This window comes from Lissotriton helveticus (genome assembly GCF_964261635.1).
Source record: "Lissotriton helveticus chromosome 1_1 unlocalized genomic scaffold, aLisHel1.1 SUPER_1_unloc_14, whole genome shotgun sequence".
NCBI lineage: Eukaryota > Metazoa > Chordata > Amphibia > Caudata > Salamandridae > Lissotriton > Lissotriton helveticus.
In genome coordinates this window covers 3,115,678-3,141,669 of record NW_027611653.1, presented here as the reverse complement: position 1 = coordinate 3,141,669, position 25,992 = coordinate 3,115,678, and the positions used below count along the sequence as shown (strand labels likewise).

The 25,992-nt window shown below is 44.5% G+C and overlaps 1 protein-coding gene across 1 annotated transcript in view; it reads left to right on the top strand.

The window, feature by feature from the left end:
* LOC144805557 (uncharacterized) overlaps positions 1-24,592 on the top strand; it is a 110,690-nt gene extending 86,098 nt beyond the window's left edge. The window contains exon 6 of the mRNA XM_078672084.1: positions 20,560-24,592. Coding sequence (XP_078528210.1) covers positions 21,279-22,271 — 993 coding nt within the window. The 5' untranslated portion in view covers positions 20,560-21,278 and the 3' untranslated portion in view covers positions 22,272-24,592. The remainder of the gene's footprint in view (positions 1-20,559) is intronic.
* Positions 24,593-25,992: the final 1,400 nt, after the last annotated feature.

The following is a 25,992-nucleotide window of genomic DNA, read 5'->3' as shown; positions in this document are numbered from 1 at the left end:
TGACTGGACACTTTCAGATCCTTTGAATAGCGGGCAATCACGGTGAAGATCCCTCAGAAATAAAATGATGTTACTGTCAATGCCAATGAAGGACATCAACTGCCACAGCTTGGACCTATTGACCCAGTGGAATGCTGAGGACAGGTCCATGAAGGCTAGGTATATGGGGCTGGAACGAGCCATAGTGTGTTTGTTCAGAACCATGTACAGGTTTAAAACACTGTTCCACAGTGGAACGACCTGGATGAAAGCCGTATTGGATAGCGGATAAAAAGTTGTTTTCATCAACCCATGATACAAGTGTGTCAAGTACCATGTGGCCCACCACCTTCACCACAGAGTCCAGAAGAGAAATGGGCCTATAACAATAGGTACTGTAACGATCTCCCTTTTTAAATACCGGGACTATAATCGATAAAGCAAAAGAATCTGGGTGGACAACCTGGACTGCAGCATTGATAACATCTGTGAGGACAGGCACCCAGGTTTGTATGTGGGCGATGTAGAGATATGGCGGGATCCCATCTGGCGCGGGGGCCTTGTTATTAGACAGACCCAGAATACCGGCTCTCACCTCTTGCGTGGTGAAAATAAGTTCCGACTTGCCTTCCACCCTTTCCTGCCCCTCAGTTGGCGGGGTATCCGACTGGAAGATACCCTCGAAATGATGTACTCAATTGTCCTCAGTGATATGGGCTTCCAGTAAATTAGCATTATTTCCATATAGAAATGGGCTGCTAATAAAGCCCCTGAACTTTGAGCTATTACGCAGTGTACTAGCCTCCACTAAATCGATCCAGACCTCCATCTTCAGGACAGATTCGCGAGTTGCTAGAGCAGCCTTATATGCTCTTTGTGACCTTTGAGCGCCACCCGGTCTCGGGGCTTAACACCCAAGGCCTGTCTCAGGTTCCTGGAAGCCTGGGAGCATGCCGAACCATCGTGGACCTGGTGCTTACAGCCCCCACCTGAGGCCCATAGTAACTTCCTTATGACAGTAGACATGGATCCAAATGCACCCATGATGTCCGGAGCACTTGCCTCATCACCGAGACAGGGTGCAAGCTCGCTGCGACACTGAGTTAAAATGGACTTGTGGAGTAGCTCTGGGACAATACACCCCCACTTTACGCTCCTTCCCGCTTCCACCACTTTTAAGGGGGCCACCAGCCCCCACCCACCTTGGTAAGTCCGAGTGTTCGGGTCTAGCCTGTTTAGACACAAATGGGGTTGTGGTCACTACATTCACTCGCCTGCACAGAAAAATTAGTAACCAGAGAATAAGGGGGGTAGATGCAAAGGTGAATTCGATAAAGGTCTCACACCCTCTTCCAATAAAGGTGGGAGTAATGTCTGTTTTCCCCGGAGGCAGCTTTTTCATTACAGATGTTAAATCAAATTCAAGCAATATGGAGTTAAGCTCAATACCCTGGGGAGTATCGTCCATGTGTAAGCCTGCTTGTCGTGCACAACCCATAGCTTCCACTTCTCTTTGCCTGATGTCCCCACACATGAGTTTTAAAATCCCCTGTTAGAAAAATGTAGTGATAACTCTGACCTTTCAAGATGCTATCCTGAAGTACAGACACCAGCAGAGTTATATAGCCCTCATCCAGGTGTGTAACTCCCGGGTTGTAAAAGTTTACCAGAAGTAGCTTGCTCTTTCCACTGGACAACAACATCACATGTAAATTGGGAGAGACGTTTAGTGAGGTAGCGGAGATGACAAGCACAGCTAGAGAAACAAAGGTGATAAGCCCCTCCTTGGCTTTCCCTGTCCTGGATGGGGTAGCTGGAATGAAGAGGGTTTTATAGCCATCCAGGTGATAATTATTGTCTACAGCCCGTTTCCTGGAGGTATATCACATCAAAACTCTTAACAAGGGCCAACCATTCGGTGTTCTCAATCTCGCTCTCCAGCCCCGCGATATTTCAAAAACAAAATTGACACCCTCCATTCACACTCGATACCTGTTCTGGGGGCGATACACTACCCTGGTATGCGGGTGCCACAGGGCCCGAGAGACCCACATATCGTCAATCGCAATCTTCCAATGAGCTCAGAGGAGTAAACCTATTTGCTGTGCTTACCCCTATCATCCCCTCTGCACAACCCCTATGGCCCACCTCTTGGAGACACTCGTTCTAGGACCGTAGTTGGTAATAATTGGGTCTGTAGAAGTGTCGAGATTGCTAAGTTCCAACACCTGTAGTTAGACTGGGCAACCGGGCTTAAGATTCGGTTTACCATGACTGGATTGTTACAATTGATGATAATACAGTCCCCCAGCCAGGATTTCTTGGCGCTACCAACCCACTGTGTCCGGCGCACCATGAAAATGTGGTTATCCACCCTAAGCCCAGGGGCAATGTTGGAATTGAGCCAGTGCACCACCTTATTGGTCAGCTGGTAAAAGTCTTCCTTGGTTCCGGGGTTGAGGCATGGTAATCACATGACAACAAGCGGAGTGGACTCAGGTAGGAGATGAACAGAGCCCAAACTAGGATAATAGTTATTCTAGTCCCCGGGTGGCATGGCTTCCAGCCCTTCCCACCTATCATTGGAACTGTACAATCCGCCCACTTTGAAACCCTGAGATTGCAGAGACTGAAAAGATACTGAGGTCTGGGTGACCCCCGCCAGTTGGCTGGACGGTCTTTAGGGTCAGTCCTGGGCATAATGGGTGGCGTTGAATCTACTACCATGTGACTAGGCTGCTTCGTGATAGACACTGCTCTGTCTCCTGCGCTCGTGCCACTACCACTGGGACTGGAAATGGTGATCGAGATCATAGACCTTGTAGGAGAGATACTTGTGGAGAGAAGGGCATGGACCTCTTGCAAGGAGGCGATCAGTGCAGACCGGTTGCTTTCCAGTGCAGAAAGTTGTAGTAGGATCGGGTCCTATTTAGTTCCAAGTGCTGACAGCAAGGCTGCTTTGAGCATGTCTAATGAAATATCATCCAGGTTAGGCACTACTGGGTGGACTGCTGAAGATGACTGTGATCCAATGTTCTTTCTGCGTTTACAAGCGCCCCCAACCGGGGAGCGCTTCCTTTTAGCGCCTCCTGGGCCCAACCCATTGCCAGGGGTCATGTCAGGGGCTGACCTAAAAATTGGCGACTGGGCACCGACCCATGTGACAACAACTGGTGTAAGGGGGGGCGATACCCCCAGCCTGGTCTTGAGGCATATCTTGAGGTATGTCCACCAAGCCTACTTGAGGGGACTGAGGCTGAGTATGGGAACCGGCATATGGAGCAACAGAAGAAACCACCAGGGAAGGGTGGGAAGGTGAGTGAGATAATCATCTAATAGCCATTTCAATCTCCTTGTCCAGAACCCCAGCAGCGTGCTGCAAAAAGCGTCCTATGTATGACTTTTATGTTTTTATCTTTTATAAAACCGTATACATTTTGTTGAATCCCCTAATGTTTAGAAGAAACATAGATTAGACAGTACTGGACCTTAAAGTAAGCCTTTTCTGCCTGCTATTGCTGCATTTGGTGAGCCAAGTCTAAGCAGGAAGTAGCTTGATTGGTATGAAATAAAATCTTAGGCATCACTATCTCTTTATGCCTTTATTCTCTTATCTGTAAACACTTTGAGTGCTTGGAAACGGGCTCTGTTAAAGTAGCAAGTGCTTTAAAAAATCCTTGTGTACCCCCAACAAGATGTTTAGTTCACTGAGTTGGGCTGCACAAACCTCACCCATTTATTCCTGGCTTGACCTCTTTGCCAAAAGATTGTGGTTTTGAACTCTCTATTAAAGGTCTGGGCAGCTCGCAGTCAGTGGCATTTCCTTGATAAGAACAGCCCCAGTCTCACCATCACAGTGACATCCACGTTGTGTAACAAACAAGATGGAATCTATAAAACCAGATTTGTTTTTCAGCCTCCCCTTGTGACAACTTGGGTTCTCAAGATCCATCTCTTCGTTTTTACCAGTTACAGGAATACCTTAAATCAAACTAAACATTTGAAGTAAGTTTGTGATAGAAAAACAGGAGTGTAACATTGGGTAGTCTGAGATGCATACTTCGTATCATCCAACTTGTACAATACAGCAAGCAGCAGCTAAACCGCCACCCAACTAATTGGCCATCTTTAAACACTGTAAAATCGTGCATGTACACGCTGGGGCTGCCAGCTGCATCCCGCTTATGTTGTAGGTCCTCTCTGCCGTGCTCGACTTCGAGCATAATATTGCATCTAGTCGGACATGGAGATCATACAGTGCCGAAAATTAAGAGTAGTCCCGGTTATGCGGCTGATGGGTTGTCCACACACCTACAAAATTCAATCTGGCTTGCCAATCTTGTCTACATTTCGATAACCTGTGGTCCGGAGAATCCGGTAATGGGGGATGCGACCTATCGTGAGCGACATCCGATATTGAATTAAAATCTCCTCCTAACACTACTGGACCCGTGAAATAGTGTGTCAATGTGCCGGACATGCGGTCAAGGAACAGCGCCTGGTCTATATTTGGTGCATATATACTATATAACGCTAAGTCCCTGCTATATAATCGCCCCTTAACCGCTACAAACCTCCCCTCTGAGTCTATGGTTTGCATAGTCACCTGAAAGGGGACCCCTGCTCTAATCCAAATCAATGCCCCCCTAGCGAATAATGAGTATGATGTACTAAAAACCTGCCCCCTCCATCTGCGCTGCAATGCTAGTCCCTCCGATCTTGTGAGGTGCGTCTCTTGGAGCAACGCTATGTGAACTCCCCTCCTGACCAAATACGCATGAACCTTATGTCGTCTCGTCATGGTGTGTAGTCCCGTTACATTCCAAGTGATGCAACGTAAATCAGGTATTGTCCCCATCGTAGTAAAGTAACCATTTCACCTCTCCTTGCACAAATATGAACACACTGGTGATTCCCATGCTCGAACCAATCCCCCAACCTCCCCTCCCCCCCCAACCTCCCAAGAACAGGTCCTAGAACAACACTGCTAGTCCCCATCCAAACCAGTTTAACATGTAACATACTCCTAAGCCCACCAATAGTCACTGCGGGCGTGCCTTATGGGCAATGGGGGGGGGGGGCTCAGTGCCAACTGGCGACCGCTTGCGTATATTATATATCTCCGCTTCGATCCCCCAAGTAGCCACAGTTCCATTAGCCAACCCGTACACCTTCACTTAGACATGCGATCTGCTGCACACTGTTCGAAGTCTCACCTCGGTTCGGCCTCCCAATGGACCCCGTGAACTGCAACGTGCCAACATCCCTCTTCTTAAATAGTGCCTATGGGCCAGCCTTCCCTTCACATATACCAGCCCCTGTGACAGCCCCCTAAACTGCAAAACATCATTCATCCAAAAGTCCGTCTGCTGTGGCCGGGGTGACCTGCGGCATCCTCAGGCTTCCTGCTTCCGAGGCCTCAGTGTCAGACTGTGCTTTGTCTCTCTCTGAGTCCGTACTCCCCGATGACTGCGACACCCTCTCTCCAGACAGCGCCGTCACCGCTTCCAAAGCCCCCTGCCTTTCCAACTCCGTCTGTGACTGTGATGGTTTCTGCGTACCCAGCCTTCGCCTCCTGATCCGCTGTGACTTGCTCCAATGAAATTCCCCCTAGGACTCCTGATGGCGCCTCTCCATGTGGTCTGTCCCTGCCCTATAGGCTTCCAACCAGGACCATGTGTCCTCTGGGATATCATGGAAGTGAGTGCCCCATCTAACAATATTTTCAGTCTGGCTGGGAATAACAAGGAATATTGGAGGCCTTCCGATCTCAGCTCTCTCTTAACTGCTAGGAAGGATGCGCAGCAACGCTGGATTTCCAGAGGATAATCTGGAAAAATAGAGACGTTGCTATTTTCAGCCTGATACGGGCCATCTTTTCGCGCTTTTTGGAGTAATAAGTCCCTGTCCTTATAATGCAGAAGTCTTGCTACCACTGGACGGGGAGGACGGTGGTTTCGCAGGTACTCTTTGCGCCTGTTCCAAGGTGTAGAAGGGCGACATCTCATCGGCAGCCACCGTAGTCCTCAGCCAGCTCTCCAAATATTGCACCATGTCCATCCCTTCCACTTTCTCAGGCAGGCCCACTACGCAAATGTTATTCCTACGGTTTCGGCTTTCTGCGTCTTCCGCCCGTTTCTCCAATGCTTGTATCCGCTCCAACGCATCTGTCATCTTGGTCTCCAGTACAGTTTGGGCTGGCGCCACCTCCTGCAGCGTTACCTCCACCTGTTTAAACCTATCCACCAGCTTAGAGTGATCCATGCGAAACAGGCCTAGTCCCGTTGCCACCTGTACGATGTCTTGTTGCAGGGACATGCACAAGCCAGCAACCGCCTCCAGAATTCTGTCTAACTGCCGCTGCATCTTGGGGTGCCTCCATCTGGTCGGACTCGGCCCCACCTTGCTTTCCTTTAGTTTTCCCCTTGCTCCAGCTCCCCGGATCGCATGATGGTATATATGGACTTGCCACAATGCCCAGTCTCCAGGTGTGCAACCAGCAATCGAGCCCGCTCCAATTGATCCCAGGAGCCCAGCCCGCCAGTGGCTCCTCGCTCCGCGGTCCAGGTGTCCCGGAAAACGGATCTTCACCCTTCCCCAGTAGCGCAGATCCACGGGTGCTAGATCCCGTCCCGCTGGTGCCAGTCCCCGCTGAGCAACGTTCTGCCCCCTGCGCACTAGTCCAGCAGTGGCGGGTGAGGAACAACAATCTGTTTCCTTACAGGGGACTTGCCTGCAGCACCTTTACCTGCTCAGGCCCCAGTTGTACCGTGCTCTCCGCACTGGACCAGGTAAGGACCCATGCCCCACATTCCGGGGCTCAATCTCCTGACCAAAGCCCACCGGTGTATCCTTGCTGCTCGGGGCTGTGTCAGGGACACCCTCCTTTAGGCCCACATCCATCTCCTTGGGTCCAGGGGCCAAATCATGCACTGAGGGATCTTTGCAGTACCTCCCGCCGCACCTCAACAGGCAGCCTTCCAGGGTCAAGTGCCGCACCCCCAAGGCTCGTGTCTCCGCCAGCTCCCCTCCGCCTCTGCCTCCAACCGGTATATCTTTCATGCGGCAGTCCCTCCTCTGTGGGCCCACGTCCTGCCGCCAGCACCCACCAACCACCCCAGCTCGCAGTCCGCTGCCGCCCCGGAGACCCACGCCTGCCTCTGCAGCCAGGGGCTCCGGGCTAAGCTGCACCCCACTCACCGAGGCAGGACCGACGGTGCCGCAGCTCCTCCGTGTGCAGCCAGGCATCTCCGTTCCGTCGCAGCCTCTTTGGCTCGAAGGACGCAGCTCCAGGGGGACGGAGCCTTAGGGTTCCCACCTTCGGTCACAGCTCCTTCCGTCCAGAAGGCCGCCACCGCCCGATGCAACCACGAAGCAGGATTAGTATAAGAAAGTATTATAGCTAGATGCTGATATCAGTAGAAAATTAGAAAATTAGAAGATTAGAATATTAGAATACCTCTAAAAGTATCATAAATTGCAATAAGAGAGATAGACGACCCTGTAGTATGTGATCAATAACCACATGGAAGATATTTATCAAAACAGTATATATTTTTTTTTTTATCTTTTAAAAACATGATTTATTTGATAGATCAAAGTTCCAATTGTGCATAAAGGATACATAATGATGACTACATAGAATAAAATATAATTAATCGACATTTGATATGTACAAATACATGACGGTAGACGCGAAGTTGATATAGGCAGTGCGGCAGATGTCTACAACGCGCGTTTCGGCATACACGCCTTCATCAGGTAGCCGTCTATTGCACTAAAAAATATATATAATAATTGTGTAAATGATATATTTAGGGCACTAACATACTCTTAAATAGCAACTAGAGGTATTCAATCATATAAATGATGTTCTATTTAACATAACATTTATAATTATCTTCACATGGAAAAGTCACCAAAATACAACACCATATTTACAATATTTACAATGTTCTTAACCTGCACATAGTGAATAAAGACATACAAAACACCTCACTTGTGAAATACATATATATATACACTAAAAATTGTTATTCTTACTTACAAATATTTACATAACTTTAAAATGTCATGTTTCCGTTGCACAATAGCTAATTCTGTTGACCACAAGAACATGTTCACATGGTTACTCGGCCCCAAGTTAACCATGCATTATCTAAGATTATATGTTTAGCTAGTAAATCTCTGAAATCTTGTAATAGCAAAGAGATAGATTCTCTTACCATATATCTATTTCTAGACATTCAAGATGTTATGCTGTTGCGTCGAAAGAATGTCTACTCCTGAGTCTTGATCTGCGAATAATTAAAAGCATGCGACGGATAAATAGTCACACTGAAGATAATCAACCTCATATTGATCTCAAATATGAGATAACCATTTAGCTAGATAACAACTCGAGCTTAAAGCAGGAGGATATAATCCATATTGTGTTCATTCTGTATAAGTTCAGGGCGCCTTATATATTTCTCAGTAAATGTGGACAATTAGGATGCCGTAGATTATTGCCTGATATGTTTACTGCCTGTTAGTGCAAGGGCTGAAAAAGGGAGAATCCCATATAACATATCTCAGTAGAGTGGATTGGTATATAAACCAATTCCGTAAAAGTCAAATAATTGCAGTTATCGTTTCTTAGATGGTAATATATTCTAAGCATAAAGTATTAAGGCGAATAATTATGTGTTATCCAAACATTATGAAATTCTTGCAAGGCTGATTCTATATCAAGTTAATTTGAAGTAAAGGCTTACTGATTATTATTTCTTCTGACAAGACCGTAGAGATGGTTGGGGGACAGGAGAACAAGAATGTTCTGGGATGTTGTGCCGTAGGTATCAAGTCCTGATTTTATAAACATATGAAAGGCACAAGGGGTCCGAATGAATTTGGCTTCTGGCTACAAGGTACTTAACTTAGCTCCATATTAAAGATGGATAGTTACGGAGACTACCTACGCTATGTGTTCATATGCGAGCCATTGGTGTCTGGACTATACAATTACGTATGTATTGACTCTGATCCGAAGATAGTATCCGATATAAACCTGTCCTGAAAATATATCAAAGAAAGAAAAGAACGCCCATAAACTCCTACTTCTAAGTATGAAGTTCCAAATATATCTCCTCAGAAGGTGTAATTGTAAAAGGAGGCTACTTACACAATGTGGTCATGTATGAGCGGTAGCGTCAGGACGCGTATTTTTAAGAAACGACGGCGTGCCGAGGGAAATTTCCTATGGAAAAGACATAAACTATAATAAATAGTCTGTCTAGAGTATCGAGGTTATCTAGTTATTGTTATGTTATATTCGCATATACGCATTTACCTGGCATATGGATGCTTCCAATTTATAAATCCTCTCGCCGAGATGCCATGGGCTAAGGGCTGGTCGGGTTCTATGTTCTGAACCGAGCCGTATAATGGGCTGATTTAAATATGAGCGGCCCGTGCATGAACCTATCAAAAGGTCGAGATTGTTCTGGATATGGGCGCAAGAGTATCCAATGCAATAGCCATCAAATTGTTTACGAGTGATGTCTTAATACCATTGGCCACCTAGGTAGCAAAGAACTACCACAAGGACGCTATTGGTTAGACGTGAGGCTGGCGTTATATGGAGCAGTGTGATTCGTGTTCAGAATTAAACAAGAATATGGCTGCCTAGATGTTAAAAGACTACCCAGTGGATGCTATTGGTTAGTTGGCACGCTGAGATTGTGTGGAGCAGTATAATTCGCTCTCAGGGTCCAGCGTGGATATGCCAAGCTTCTTTAGTGGATAGAAGAGAGTCTACTTCCCAAAGTAGCGTGTATGTGACCTAACATAAACTAATTAAAACATAAATTAGGGCCACTATGTATTTACATGTATGGGTATGATCGTATGATATAAATGATAATTCGCCAATTAGATTGATTAGCCGATGTAAACGCTTGATGAAAGCGGTAAGGACCTCCTAGAAAAAATTCGAGGAAGTATACGTTTAAACTACTCCATGATTTCGATGCAACAGCGTATCATGTGAATGTAGATCAAAAGACCTTAGTATAATAGTACATATAGGAAAGATCTTTTAACAGTTTATTCAATTTAGAGTCATTTCCAATACACATGTAGTACTAGAAATGTTGTTATCTACATGTGACTATGTATTTATAATTCTAGCATCAACAACCACCAGCCGGTGGATAGTGCACATATTCTTCATTATAATAACAGCTTCACATGTAGCTCTAGGTAATATGACTTCCTCGATTTTTTTCTAGGAGGTCCTTACCGCTTTCATCAAGCGTTTACATCGGCTAATCAATCTAATTGCCGAATTATCATTTATATCATACGATCATACCCATACATGTAAATATGTCTTGGCCCTAATTTATGTTTTAATTAGTGTATGTTAGGTCACATACACGCTTCTTTGAGAAGTAGACTCTCTTCTATCCACTAAAGAAGCTTGGCATATCCACGCTGGACCCTGAGAGCGAATTATACTGCTCCACACAATCTCAGCGTACCAACTAACTAATAGCATCCACTGGGTAGTCTTTTAACATCTAGGCAGCCATATTCTCGTTTAATTCTAAACACGAATCACACTGCTCCATATAACGTCACCCTCACGTCTAACCAATAGCGTCCTCGTGGTAGTTCTTTGCTACCTAGGTGGCCAATCGTATTAAGACATCACTCGTAAACAATTTGATGGCTATTGCATTGGATACTCTTGCGCCCATATCCGGAACAATCTCAACTTTTTGATAGGTTCATGCACGGGCCGCTCAGACTTAAATCAGCCCATTATACGGCTCGGTTCAGAACATAAAACCCGACCATCCCTTAGCCCATGGCGTCTCGGCGAGAGGATTTATAAATTGGAAGCATCCATATGCCAGGTAAATGTGTATATGTGAATATAACCATAACAATAACTAGAAAACCTCGATACTCTAGACAGACTATTTATTATAGTTTATATCTTTTCCATAGGAAATTTTCCTCGGCACGCCGTAGTTTCTTAAAAATACTTGTCCTGACGCTACCGCTCATACATGACCGCATTGTGTAAGTAGCCTCCTTATACAATTACACCTTCTGAGGAGAAATATTTGGAACTTCATACTCAGAAGTAGTTTATGGGTGTTCTTTTCTTTTCTTTCTTTGATATATTTTCAGGACAGGTTTATATCGGATACTATCTTCGGATCAGAGTCAATACATACGTAATTGTATAGTCCAGACACCACTGGCTCGCAAATGAACACATAGCGTAAGTAGTCTCCGTAACTATCCATCTTTAATATGGAGCTAAGTTAAGTACCTTGTAGCCAGAAGCCAAATTCATTCGGACCCCTTGTGCCTTTCATATGTTTATAAAATCAGGACTTGCTACCTACGGCACAACATCCCAGAACATTCTTGCTCTCCTGTCCCCCAACCATCTCTACGGTCTTGTCAGAAGAAATAACTTTACTCAGTAAGTCTTTACTTCAAATTAACTTGATATAGAATCAGCCTTGCAAGAATTTCATAATGTTTGGATAACACATAATTATTCGCCTTAATACTTTATGCTTAGAATATATTACCATCTAAGAAACGATAACTGCAATTATTTGACTTTTACGGAATTGGTTTATATACCAATCCACTCTACTGAGATACGTTATATGGGATTCTCCCTTTTTCAGCCATTGCACTAACAGGCAGTAAACATATGAGGCAATAATCTACAGGCATCCTAATTGTCCACATTTACTGAGAAATATATAAGGCGCCCTGAACTTATACAGAATGAACACAATATGGATTATATCCTCCTGCTTTAAGCTCGAATTGTTATCTAGCTAAATGGTTATCTCATATTTGAGATCAATATGAGGTTTATTATCTTCAGGGTGACTATTTATCCGTCGCATGCTTTTAATTATTTGCAGATCAAGCCTTATGAGCAGACATTCTTTCGACGCAACAGCATAACATCTTGAATGTCTAGAAATAGATATATGGTAAGAGAATCTATCTCTTTGCTATTACAAGATTTCAGAGATTTACTAGCTAAACATATAATCTTAGATAATGCATGGTTAATTTGGGGCCGACTAACCATGTGAACATGTTCTTGTGGTCAACAGAATTAGCTATTGTGCAATGGAAACATGACATTTTAAAGTTATGTAAATATTTGTATGTAAGAATAACAATTTTTAGTGTATATATATGTATTTCACAAGTGAGCTGTTTTGTATGTCTTTATTCACCATATGCAGGTTAAGAACATTGTAAATATTGTAAATATGGTGTTGTATTTTGGCGACTTTTCCATGTGAAGATAATTATAAATGTTATGTTAAATAGAACATCGTTTATATGATTGAATACCTCTAGTTGCTATTTAAGAGTATGTTAGTGCCCTAAATATATCATTTACACAATTATTATATATATTTTTTAGTGCAATAGACGGCTACCTGATGAAGGCGTGTATGCCGAAACGCGCGTTGTAGACATCTGCCGCACTGCCGAAATCAACTTCGCGTCTACCATCATGTATTTGTACATATCAAATGTCAATTTATGATATTTTATTCTATGTAGTCATCATTATGTATCCTTTATGCACAACTGGAACTTTGATCTATCAAATAAATCATGTTTATAAAAGATAAAATAAATAAATAAATATACTGTTTGATAAATATCTTCCATGTGGTTATTGATCACATACTTCAGGGTGGTCTATCTCTCTTATTGCAATTTATGATACTTTTAGAGTTATTCTAATCTTCCAATTTTCTAAATTTCTACTGCTATCAGCATCTAGCTATAATACTTTCTTATACTAGTTTTATTCCCTATGTTATAGCTAGCTGTTTCTATAGGGGTCCCTTGTTTTCTAAAAAACCACGAAGCAGGGTGCCAGCGCTCGCAGCTGTCCCTCTCTTGTCAGCAACTCAGTTCACAGCCGATCCGCAGATGAACTGCCGCTTTCGCACCAGAAGTGCCTCGGTCTCTCAGCTGGCTTGCATGCGCGGCCTCCGGTCTAGGCTTTAGTAGTCGTCCTCGGGCCGCCGCCATTTTAGGACGCGCCTCTGCCAGCAACCTCAGGCTGGAAATCCTCCCAAACTCCCGCTCCACGTCCGATGTGCCCAAGGATAGGCGCCAGGGCAGGTCAGCACCCCTCCGGCCGTGCTCTGTGTCGCCGGGCAGGCCAGAAAGCTACAATATTTCAGGATTTCTGCGGGGATCCGTGTGGAGCTCGGCGCTCATGCAACCTGCTCCATCGGCTGCCAAGCCATGCCCCGTGCCTGGCCTGTGTTATTGAATTATTTGCGTCACATTCTCCTCGTGCCTGCCTGTGTTATTGTATTGTTTGCGTCAGATTCTCCTAGTGCCTGGCTTGTGTTATTGCATTGTTTGCATCAGATTCTCCTCGTGCCTGTCCTGTGTTATTGCATTGTTTGCATCATATTCTCCTCGTGTCTGGCCTGTGTTATTGCATTGTTAGCATCAGATTCTCATAGTGCCTGGCCTATGTTATTGCATTGTTTGCCTCAGATTCTCCTATTGCCTGGCTTGTGTTATTGCATTGTTTGCATCAGATTCTCATAGTGCCTGGACTGTGTTATTGCATTGTTTGAGTCAGATTCTCCCAGTGCCTGGCTTGTGTTATTGCATTGTTTGCCTCAGATTCTCTTTGTGCCTGGCCTGTGTTACTGCATTGTTTGCATCAGATTCTCCTCGTGCCTGGCCTGTGTTATTGCATTGTTTGCGTCACGTTTTCCTAGTCCCTGGCCTTTGTTATTGCATTGTTTGCATCACGTTTTCCTAGTGCCTGGCCTGTTTTACTGCATTGTTTGCGTCACGTTTTTCTAGTACCTGGTCTGTGTTATGGCATTGTATGCAAAGCTCTTGCTATGTTATTATTCTTATAGCTGCAGCTTTTCTAACAAACATGGTACCTTTTATCCCAATCAAGTGCATCTGACTGCAAGGATACTGCACTCTTCCTGCAGGAGCAATTAATTTCCTATTTATGTAGCAACAGACAGCACAGCATGTCTGCCAGAGATGTTGTAAGCGTCAGAAACAGTACATATTTAAGTAGGTATGATGCAAAACAAACTGTTGAGTAAGAGTTTAAACGAAGAATCTGCTGTGATAGATGGCAAAACATGCATGTCGAAACATCAACAGTAGGACAATGGTACATGGAATGATACTGGTAGATTACACTTCTGTGCAGAGCGTGTCACTTATTGTTCTTTTCTTCCACTCTCATGAGATGGTTTTACAAGGAAACTCTGAGCTCACTGACTGTGGAGCTTCCAGGAATCTCAGAGACGGGCCGTTCCAAATAGGGTAGCTGAGAAGGTTGAAAGATCTGAGTCTTGATCCTGGCAAATAGACTGGTGATCCCTGAGGGGGTGCAGTTGGTCTGTGTGTTGCCACGGCTGTCCAGGGGGTGTAAGAAAATGTCAGCAATTCATGGAGGGCCCTTTTTTGGGTGAGAACCACCCAGCTTCATGCAATATGGACTTGAGGGTTTAGGTCTGCGCAGGATGAGTTACATTTTGATAGCAAAATAGAGGACCTTGTCCAAAGCGGATAGATGTTACCAATGATTAACATCGTCAGTTACAACAGATAGAGAAAGCAGTGGCGGCTCCCCCATTGGGGCGTGTTGCATTGCCTCACTGCTTTCTGGCAGTGCGAGAAGGCAGAAACAAAAATGGTAAAAACTACCATTTATGTTTCTGCCTTCTTGCACTGCGTGAAAGCAGAAGTGCCTCTGTTTCTGGTTGGGGCGGGCGGGCGGGTGTCATGCTTGAGGGTGGGGGGAGTGGCTTACCTACTGTTGTGGGTACTGACTATTTGGTCGGCCCCAGGGTCGAACAAAGTAGTCATGCGCACTCCTGCTGGGGGGATCTCGGCTGCGCCTAACCAATCACAAACCGTTGTGATTGGATTAGGGCAGCAGGAAGAGGGAGCTTGCCTAAAAGGGCGCCAGGACTCCAGAGCAAGCAGGAGCTAAGGCGGCGGAGTGTGACGCGGTCCCGGAGGACGCATGTACGTTTTTTATTTTATATAGGTAATATACTGATAGATTACCTCCCCCCACGTGTACTCACCCGCTTTGCCGGCCGCAACTGTTTACATTACACCATGGGATTCGATTAAACGTTCCCACCATAAATGCTTCTTCTTCCTAAAATTATGGAACCCTATCATTGAAAACAATTGGGCTATATATCAACAGCAGGGGTCTTCTTTGATTGTCAGTGCATGGTTGCCCTGTTTGCATGAATTTGCGTATTAATATGCCACGGTTCTTACGTATAGTGTCAACTGATCACCATCGTTTCTCAAGCTGACAAAACCAAAAGCGTTCTCTGTTAACAAGCAAGATGCTATCGCGGTTTTCCAGCGTACCTTATCCTCCGACCTCCGACTCATTTTGAGGAGAGCTTGTGCAGTGGCGTAACGAAAGTTGGAGGGACAAGGTTCACAGGGGAGCCCCTGCTCCCGATTTAATCTGGAGCTCTATGGCTTCAGTGCAGTGCTGAGGGGGACCCCGTACTGCGGGGCTTGTGTCGTTGCTATCTATTCAGGAACTTTCTTTTAATAACCGCATAGCTACGTAACAGTTGAGCTGAAAAAGACACCGGAATAAAAAGATGGTGTTTTCCCAAGTGGTGTATTGGTTAATAAAGATAGTCTGTGAGTCTCAAACACGGTGCACATAAAGCCGCCCACCCAGGGTAGACGATACGGTTGTATCAATGTCTAGTGCAGTTATCTGCATCAACAACGTTCTTTACTAAGCTCTCAACTGTGGATAACCGTTAGCATCCTAAATCTTGCAGTCTCTGCATTGTAAAACTAAGCAAAACAAATCAAACTAGAATACGATATACATAGCATGTGCATATTTACTGATCTGTTGTGTCCTGCAAACACTATTTCATTCGGATGACAGGCTTTTCAGGAGTCATAGGAGGGATGAGTGCTGAAGTGCTTGGCCTTGCCTGCAAGAACTCTCTGCCTGTTTTCTGCTTCCCGCCGAGCTGCTTGTGTTCCTGCTTGGAAATCGGCATCTCTCCTGATACACCATATTATTTGCCGTTTTATAGATGCTGCCGTGTTTTATGTTGATAATATCTTAATAGCCTCCCCTGCTTGGGAATACGATCTAAATGACCCGTCCTCCAGTCCACCCTGCCAGAGACGTATCGGTGCACCACGGATTGTCTTCCCTGCAGTGTCGTCGACCAGATGTCAGACAAACAGGAGGATTCTCACACTCTCACTGCCTGTTATGTGTGGCTCAGTCCTTAATCTTTATGAATGTGAACTTTGTTATTCTTTTCCTGCTAACACGCTGTGTTGCTAGACTCTCAGTCACAGAAGCTGCAGAGGCACCAGAAGTCCTCTGCAGGGCTTCCCGAAGAGGAACACATAACCATGGGGTCGGGCCACTTTTATCTTGGCTGTTTCCTGGTGTAATAGCAGCAGGGAATGTTAGTCATGAATACGAGTGTTTTTCACTCCCCATCTCGTGCAAAGAGCCAGTGGGTGTGTCAGTTCAAGACTTAGTTATTTTCTTTCAATATGGCTACCTCATGTAGGTGGTTCAGTCTCGCTCGCCACAGTGAAGTACAATTGTTTTATGCCTCACCACTTTCAAATGTCACCAGCTGCCACTGAGAGAAAGCCCAGGTACCCCTAGTTTTGAAAAGCTTCCTGCAAGGGATGTTCAGATTCAGTGGTTGAATTAAACCTTGGAAAAGCACTTGTAGTGTTGACTTCTGGAGTCTTGTAGTATGTGCTGGATGCGGTAGGACGTCTCAATGCTCTACAGAGCTCATAAAATCCAGACTCTCATTCTTCTCAGAGCTCGAGCTCTGTGGCATGACCAGTAGAACTTCAATAAAGAAGATGACCTAGAACAGTTCTACCTCTCCCAACCTTTGAACTGATCATTGAGGAAAGAAGCCCTTGTCTGGAAAGCAGATCTACACAAGGCGCAGCTGACAGAAGACCCTGCCTGGGAGAAAGATCTACACAAGAGGCAGCTGACAGAAGCCCCTGCCTGGGAGGAAGATCTGCACAGGGCACAGATGATTGAAGTCCACCCTGGAAGGAAGATCTGCACAAGGCTCAGCTGACAGAAGTCCTGCCTGGAAGGAAGATCTGCACAAGGCACCGCTGACAGCAGCCCTGCCTGGACGGAAGATTCACACAAGGTGCAGCTGACACAAGCCCCTGCCTGGAAGGAAGATCTGCACAGGGCGCAGCTGACAGAAGCCCCTGCATTGAAGGAAGATATGCACAAGGCGCAGCTGACAGACGTCCTGCCTGGAAGGAAGATCTGCACAGAGCACAGCTGACAGAAGTCCTGCCCGATGGAAGATCCGCACAAGGCGCAGCTGAGAGAAGTCCTACCTGGAAGGAAGATCTGCACTCGGCGCAGCTGACAGAATTCCTGCCTGGAAGGAAGATCTGCACACAAGCAGCTGACATAAGTCCTGCCTGAAAGGAAGATCTGCACAAGGCGCAGCTGACAGAAGTCCCTGCCTAGAAAGGAAGATCTGTACAAGGTGCAGCTGACAAAGGTCCTGCCTAGTAAGGAAGATATGCACAAGTCGTGGCTGACAGACGTTTTGCCTAAAAAGGAAGATCTGCTCAAGGCACAGCTGACAGAAGTCCTGCCTGGATGTAGGATCTGCACAAGACGCAGCTGACAGAAGTCCCTGCCTGAAAGGAAGATCTGCACAAGGCGCAGCTGACAGAAGTCCCTGCCTGAAAGGAAGATCTGCACAAGGCGCAGCTGACAGAAGTTCCTGCCTAGAAAGGAAGATCTGTACAAGGTGCAGCTGACAGACGTTTTGCCTAGAAAGGAAGATCTGTACAAGGCACAGCTGACAGAAGTCCAGGCTGGAAGGAAGATCTGCACAGGGCACACCTGACAGAAGTACTGCCTAGAAAGGAAGATCTGTACAAGGCACAGCTGGCAGAGGGCCTGCCTGAAAGAAAGATCTGCACAAGGCGCTGTTGACAGAAGTTCTGCCTGGCGGTGACCTCAAAGCAGTGAGAGACCCACAAACCACAAGACCCTTCAAGCCCAGCTAGTCACACTGGACACAATGTACATCAAAGGCCTGATTTAGATTTCAGCGGATGGTTTATTCCATCACAAATGTGATGGGTATCCTGCCCGCCCCACTAAATATGCATTACATCCTGTGGGAACTAAAATTAGGCAGACCGGATATCTGTCACGTTTTGATTCGGCCTTGGTGTAGTTCGCAGAGTTTTACTCTTGCGGAACCCCAAGAAACTCCACACTCTACAGGACTTCCGCAAGTGGCAGAGTTTGTTAAATTGCGCTGCTCTCACTGATCTTTAGTGCCAGGAGTTTGTCCCGCATTGTAAAATCAGCATGAACGGCACTACGCGTCACGCCAGAGGGCGCTGCTGCTTTCTGCCGTTCGAATTGACATTCTAATTGAGTGGCAGCTTCATCAACGAGAATGGCAGATTTCTACACTCAAGTGGTCGCGACCTCCCTAAATTAGAAATCTCACCGTGAGGAGGCCTTGCGCATTATATATTCTCACAAGCGCTCGCCACCTTACCGTTGGCGAACCGCTTATGAAAAAAAACTCAGTTCTGTATCACTTTGTGGAGTTTTTTGGAACTCCGGACCTGTCGGCAAAACTTCGCAAGCTCCCCTGGCAGATCGGAATTCTTCACCCACCCCTAGTTTTGAGGCAATAATCTGTTGTACAAACTCCTAACTAGGCCCTTTGTCTGCAATACGTGTTGTAGAAGAAGTGAGATCCATGGCCTTGTGAGTATGAGGCAGTTATCTGACTTCTGATGAACCCCACAGAGTGAGTGTGCAGACAGAGGGCAGTAGGGGGGCCGAAGAACATGAAATTAGGTAAACTTGAATATGAGAAATATGGAAAGGTAGAAATGCCGCATCACCTGTGGATAACTGACACCTCCTCCCGTTCTTCCAAATGCTCATCCGGTCACAAATGGCATCCTGGGCCCCAAAAGGACAACGTTATGCCAGATGCCATGTAATGTTGGAAATGGGGGGAAACAGAGTAATAGGCACACATCTGCTGCGGGGATATGTCAGGTAAATTATTGGTTGTGATGGATTCTCTATAAGTAGTAAATGACTGATATCATTGAATATTAAATTATATGAATCAATATTTGTTTACCTTATCTGCGCTTATAATGTAAAGAACGGGCCTTACAGTGAACCCCTCGCTCTGTTTTACACAAAAGCTCTGGAAGGAGGTGCATCTTACAGAACTTTATCCACCTTAGGAAGAACTAAAGACTTGCTTTTTAAAGTTAACTTTCAGGGCCAGAACCGGGTGCTGTAAGCTGCACTAGTTTCAGGGAGATGGACAGATGTTATGGTGAAAGGAAACCCCCCTCAACCCACAATAAAGTTCCAATCTTCCAGGTTAGAATAAACCAGAAATGCTTGAACCAAGGGAGCTGTTGAAAGTGTCAAAGGTGACTTATGAACAGTGAGGTAAAGACAGGAGTTGGTATCTGAGATGATCTTAAGTGAATAGGGAAGAACGAGAAGAAGTGTGTGAATAGAGTTACTTTTGTTTTATACTTCGTGAAGAGTTACTGGAAATTTTGCAGCCCAGCCTGATCCATCTCTTTTTCTAAACTCTATTGTTGTTTAAATGAAATCTTCACCATATGCCTCTATCTTAAGCTATACCTCAAGCACTTGGGTGCTCCGTGAGCGCCCTTACTCTGTAAATGTAATAAGATGTCACCTGATCAACCGAACTTTTAGTTAAATATCTGTGTATGATGAAATATTCCTTGCTAAGTTTCAAAAGCGATAAAGAAGAAGGGGGAGATTTACTAAGTATTTCCGCTGTATTTGCGGCACAAAAGTGGCTCAAAATGGCGCAAAATCTTTTTTTCCTAATTTACTTTCCAGCGCTAAACTTGTTTAGCGCTGGAAATAACGTTAAAGTAATGTGACACTGCGCATAGCATTGTTTCGCATTACTTTGTGCCATGGGTGCCTGCCAAGGTTGGTACCGTGCAACCACACAACTAGGTGCAAGGAAGTAGAAATGCTTTCATTTCTCCTTCCTTTTCTGACTTTGCATGCGTGCTGCACTGTGCAACACATATACAATATGGTAAAAGCTTTCCCTCGTGTCTAGGCATAGTAATATGTACAGGAAGGGTGTCCTTCCTGTACGGAACCTATGCTGGACTCACACACACACCCTAGCGATCTGGTGCTAAGGTGTGTGCATGGCACAGAGCCGCTATAATCAGTGCCGGCGCAAGGGAAAGGGAAGGAGAGAGCCATATCTTTGAAAATATGGTGCTCTCCTGTTCCCTTCCTGTCGCGCCACGCAGCGCAGCCTCGCTGGGGAGGGCTGCGCTGCATTGTGTGGAGATTTGGTAAATCGTCCCCGAAATGTCTTTTACAACCAGTTAAACATTGTGAATTCTCATTCCATTATGTTTCAATCTAGTAATTTTCAATATCTTTACATCCAACAGAAAACAAGCCTTGAATGTATGAAATGACCATCAATAACAAAGCTAATGCTGTAAATCTTCAATAATAGCAGAAATATTGAGCTACAATATCCATGAAAACATCAGCGCAGTCGGCAGCAGAGGAACCTGCACACAAACTGACAGATCCCGGATGAAGCATCAAGGGCACTTCAGTGATTGCAAGAGTCTGAGCTGTGCACCTCTACGCCACAAGACGAAGAAATGACCTTAGGAACATTAAGGCAACAACAATAACAAACCGCCTCCTGTATAAACAAGTGTCCAACACCAGATTTGATCATGGGATCGGTATAGTGTGATTACCGCAGTGCTCTGTTTTCTAAAATGACGACAAGCCATCATTCAGTGCTCTAGGTGAATTTTAAACTCTTTCTGGCCAAACCACAGCAACCAGAGAAAAGCACAACAGAGTTGAGCCAGACAATAGACAGGTAAATGAAAGAGGAGTTCTTCTATCTAAAATACAACAGACTGTCCCTATTTGCACTGGCCAGAAGGAAGATACATCTTTACCCACAAGTGTGCATTGCCATAATCCAATCTAAAGGCACAATCGCCTACAAAGACACCTTCTACATATTAGGAGTGTGGCAAATATTTGGTGCCTATCACATTTTGTTGTTAAAACAGAAATCAAACGTGCAAAATACTGCACACATATAAATTGTGTGAGAAAAAACACAAGCGCTTTATCAGCCATGTTGGCCCATCAGGAAATACAGTCATGGGATGTAGGCAAATATATACCCGACCCACAGACACTAACCAAGAAAGAAGAATCATACACATGCAGCAAGAACTTTAGTTTGTCATCACTACGCAAGCTTCATCAGCACGCGTACACAGGACAAAAACCATTCAAGTGCAGTGAATGTGTAAAGAGCTTTAGTCACTTATCAAGCCTTCAAAGCCATCAGCGAACACACACAGGGGAAAAGCTGTATCATTGCATTGAATGTGCAAAGTGCTTTAGTCACTTTTCAAACCTCCAAAAACATAAGCGAATACACTCACGGGAAAAACCATTCAAGTGCACTGAATGTGCAAAGTGCTTTAGTGAGTTATCAAGCCTTCTAAGACATCAGCGAACACACACAGGGGAAAATCCATTCAAGTGCAGTGAATGTGTAAAGAGCTTTAATCAGTTATCACACCTAAAAAGTCATCAGCGAACACACACAGGAGAAAAACCATTCAAGTGCAGTGAATGTGAAAAGAGCTTTAGTGAGTTATCAAACCTAAGAGGTCATCAGCGAACACACATGGGGGAAAAACCATTCAAGTGCAGTGAATGTGAAAAGAGCTTTAGTCAGTTATCAAACCTAAGAGGTCATCAGCAAACACACACGGGGGAAAAGCCATTCAAGTGCAATAAATGTGGGAAGAGCTACAGTCGGTTATCAAACCTAAGAAGTCATCAGCGAACACACACGGGGGAAAAACCTTATCATTGTAGTGAATGTGACAGTAGTTTTCGCGACTCTTCAGCATTAAGTTATCATCAGGGAACACACACAGGAGAAAAACCATTCAAGTGCAGTGAATGTGCAAAAGGCTTTAGTCGGTTATCACACCTTCAAAGACATCAGCGAACACACACAGGGGAAAAACCATTCAAGTGCAGTGAATGTGCAAAGTGCTTTAGTCAGTTATTACACCTTCAAAGTCATAATCGAACACACACGGGGTAAAAACCATTCAAGTGCAGTGAATGTGTAAAGAGCTTTAGTTGGTTATCAGAACTAAAAAGTCATCAGCAAACTCGCACAGGAGAAAAAACATTCAAGTGCACTGAATGTGTCAAGAGCTTAAGTAGGTTATCAGAACTACAAAGACAGCAGCGAACACACACAGGAGAAAAGCCATTCAAGTGCAGTGAATGTGCAAAGTGCTTCAGTCACTTATCAAATCTCCAAAAACATCAACAAACACACACAGGGGAAAAGCCATTCAAGTGCAGTTATTATTATTATTATTATTAAAATAGATTTGTAAGGCGCACAGCTACCCGGAGGTTTCCCGGCGCCAAGGACAGATGCGTCAACAGTCCGAATTACTGATTAAGTGGCCAGGTCTTAAGGCTTTTATGGACGCTAACATGATTAGTTTCATGACGAAGAGAGATTGGGAGGGAGTTCCACAGTACGGGTGCCAGATAAGAGAAAGAGTCGCCCCCCATGCGGACAGATTTAAATCTTGGAACTGAGTATTTGGACTGGAAAGATGATCTAAATGGGCGTGCAGGGAGGTATGGCTGGACTAAGGAACCTAGGTAGTGAGGATCTGTACCGAGTTTAATTTTATGCATAAAGCACATGGCTTTAAATTTGGTTCGGTTTTCAATTCTCAGCCAGTGAAGGTCCCGAAGCTTGCCTGAGATGGAAGGTGTTTTCGGAACATGACACAGCAACCTCGCAGCAGCGTTCTATACCATCTGTAATCTCCGGATTACCTCTTTATTGGCTCCCAGATATAGGATGTTGCCACAGTCCAATCTAGAGACTATCAGTGCTTAAATTACTGTCCTCTGAGTCGAACTTGGCAGCATCCATAATAGCTTCCTAAGCCACCTCAGGATGGTAAAACATGTGGAAGCGGGTTTTGTAGCTTGTTGCCTCATGGAAAGTTGGTCATAAATCATTATCCCCAAATTACGGGCGGATTGAACAGGCTGGGGAACTGTACCCATTTCTGGGGGCCAATGGCAGGGGCCCCACAGATCTTTATCAGACCTAAAAAGTCATCAGCAAACACACACGGGGGAAAAACCCTATCATTGTAGTGAACGTGACAGTAGTTTTTGTAGCTCTTCAGCATTAAGTTATCATCCGCGAACACACACAGTAGAAAAACCATTCAAGTGCAATGAATGTGGGAAGAGAATTAGTCAATTATCAGACCTACAAAGATACCAGGGAACACACACAGGAGAAAAACCTTTCAAGTGCAGTGAATGTGGGAAGAGAATTAGTCAATTATCAGACCTACAAAGACACCAGGGAACACACACAGGAGAAAAACCATTCAAGTGCAGTGAATGTGGGAAGAGCTTTAGTCGATTATCAAACCTCCAAACACATAGCGAACACACACACGGGGGAAAAACCCTATCATTGTAGTGAATGTGACAGTAGTTTTTGCTTCACTTCATTAATAAGGTATCGTAGCAAACTCACACAGGAGAAAAACCATTCAAGTGCAATGAACCTGGGAAGTGCTTTAGTCAATTATCAGACCTACAAAGACATCAGCGAATACACACGGGAAAAAACATATGATTGCTGTGAATGTTTGAAGAGCTTTGTCAGTTATCAACCTTACGAAAACATCAACAAACACGCACACAGGGGGAAAGCCACTCAAGTGCAATGAATGTGGGAAGAGCTTTAGTCTACTATTAGAGCTACAAAGTCATAAGCAAACACACAGGGGGAAAACATATAAGGGCACTGATAAGTGAGAAGGGCTTTTGTCAATGTTCGATCCCACACAGCCCTCAGTGAATACACTCCTACATTTAACTCACATGGAAATATTGCTAGAGATGTAGAGATTCCGGAAAGAACTTAAGAACATCAAAAATAATATTGACACATCTGAGGACATAGACCAGACCTGAACAGTGCAGTTATTGTATGAAGAATGAATTACAGAAAAAGAAAACATTCTAATTATGTGCAACATTGAAATACCAGATGATAGAAGACCCGACAAACAGTAAAGAAGAAAAACAGAAAAGTGTTTGCAGAATTATAAAAGTGTTTGTTTCCAGTGATTGTTTCACATAGCAAAGCGACATGATGCACCAGGATACACAGTGGGAGACAAGCACAATGTGGACTAAAAGAAAAGAAACATTGTTGATTTTTATTTGATGAAGAAGAGATACAAAGTAAAACATTCAATCGCACCTGACCACACTACCTGTAAAAGCAACACTGAGCAATACTGGGACTAACAACGGTATTTTCAGCTATCTTGTCAGGTTAGTAATAAAACCTATAAACTCACACACCCAGAGTGGACATGTTGTCAGGGCTCTGGAGACGGTAAGCTTCTTTGGTAAAATGCATGTATTACTATTAACAAATGCCACTGCAGTACATGTAATGAACTAAAGTGAAGCACAAGTGTTCAAGAAATAACCTATTTTTAGATATAAAAGAGCATATACCTTGTTTTTATGTAACGTTTGCTGCATCTTTTACAGACTGGTATCGGTTGATGGATCTGCTTGTGCCTTGGGCCTTATAGCAAAGTGTGACTCATGGCTCCACTCCGACTTGGCTATTTCTATTAATTCAGTGTCTTGGCAAACTGTACCTTATTACCAGAATTGAACCACTGTACGCAGCAGACTCTGAAGAATGTGGTGAAATAGCAAAAACCCACATCAAAAGCATATATGTGCCAGGACAATCAGTTGCACTCACAGCAACTCGTCTTCCACACTAGATTGTCCCTTGTCCTCAAATATTCTAAAGGATTTGTCGTATGAATGCCAGAAGTGGCAGCGACATTCATGTAGTCAACGCTAACAGGAGTGTGTGGGAGATAGAGAGGGGGACAGATAAAGAGGGCAAGAGAGACATAAAAGGGGGAGAAAAAGAGAGAATCGAAGGAGGGGGAACGGCACGTTATTTGTACTCACCTAAAAATAGAAGAAGCAGCCGAATACATGACAATGAGTGACTTCACCAGAGAAACGGGCTGAACACCTGTGAATTTATATGTTTATTTTTAATACCTGTAGACCGATGTCATGCCAATAAACAGCAACGGTCCCATGCATCAAATAATCAGGCAAAAAGATAAATACAGACACAGTCGATTCTGTATTAAGTGACTTGTCCAGCCGGACAGAGGTCTAAATATTTTTACTTTAGCAGGAATACACAGAGAAAGTCCTTCAACAGTTTCACGTTGTGGGGCACAAGCCTGTACCCCAATTAAGCACAAACACCTTAGTACACTCAAAGTGAGCAGGAAAGGGCTTTTAGGCAAAAAGCTTAAGTGTTCTCAAAATTGCAGTTAGAACAAGAATTTCAACATGCACCTTTACATCAACATATTACATGGTATAAACAATGTATAAGGCACATAAACTGGTCGACGGCGTTTCGATCCCACTTTTAAATCAAATGGATCATCATCAGGACAACTGGTAAGTGCCTAATTAATTTCAAGCCTCTAAAACCTAAAAGAAAATGTGGGGAGGAAAGAAATATAGGGAGATATATAAAATCGACATTTATAGATATTGACTCACAACGTGGTGATAGGTGGAGAGGTGGTGTTGATTAAAAACAAACCAGGCAAGTCAATCCTTAAAGGTTGGGCTAAAAACAGAAGTGAAATTGCCTGAAGTAGGACTTCAGACAATTATTCGGTCGGGCAGAATATATCAAAGTA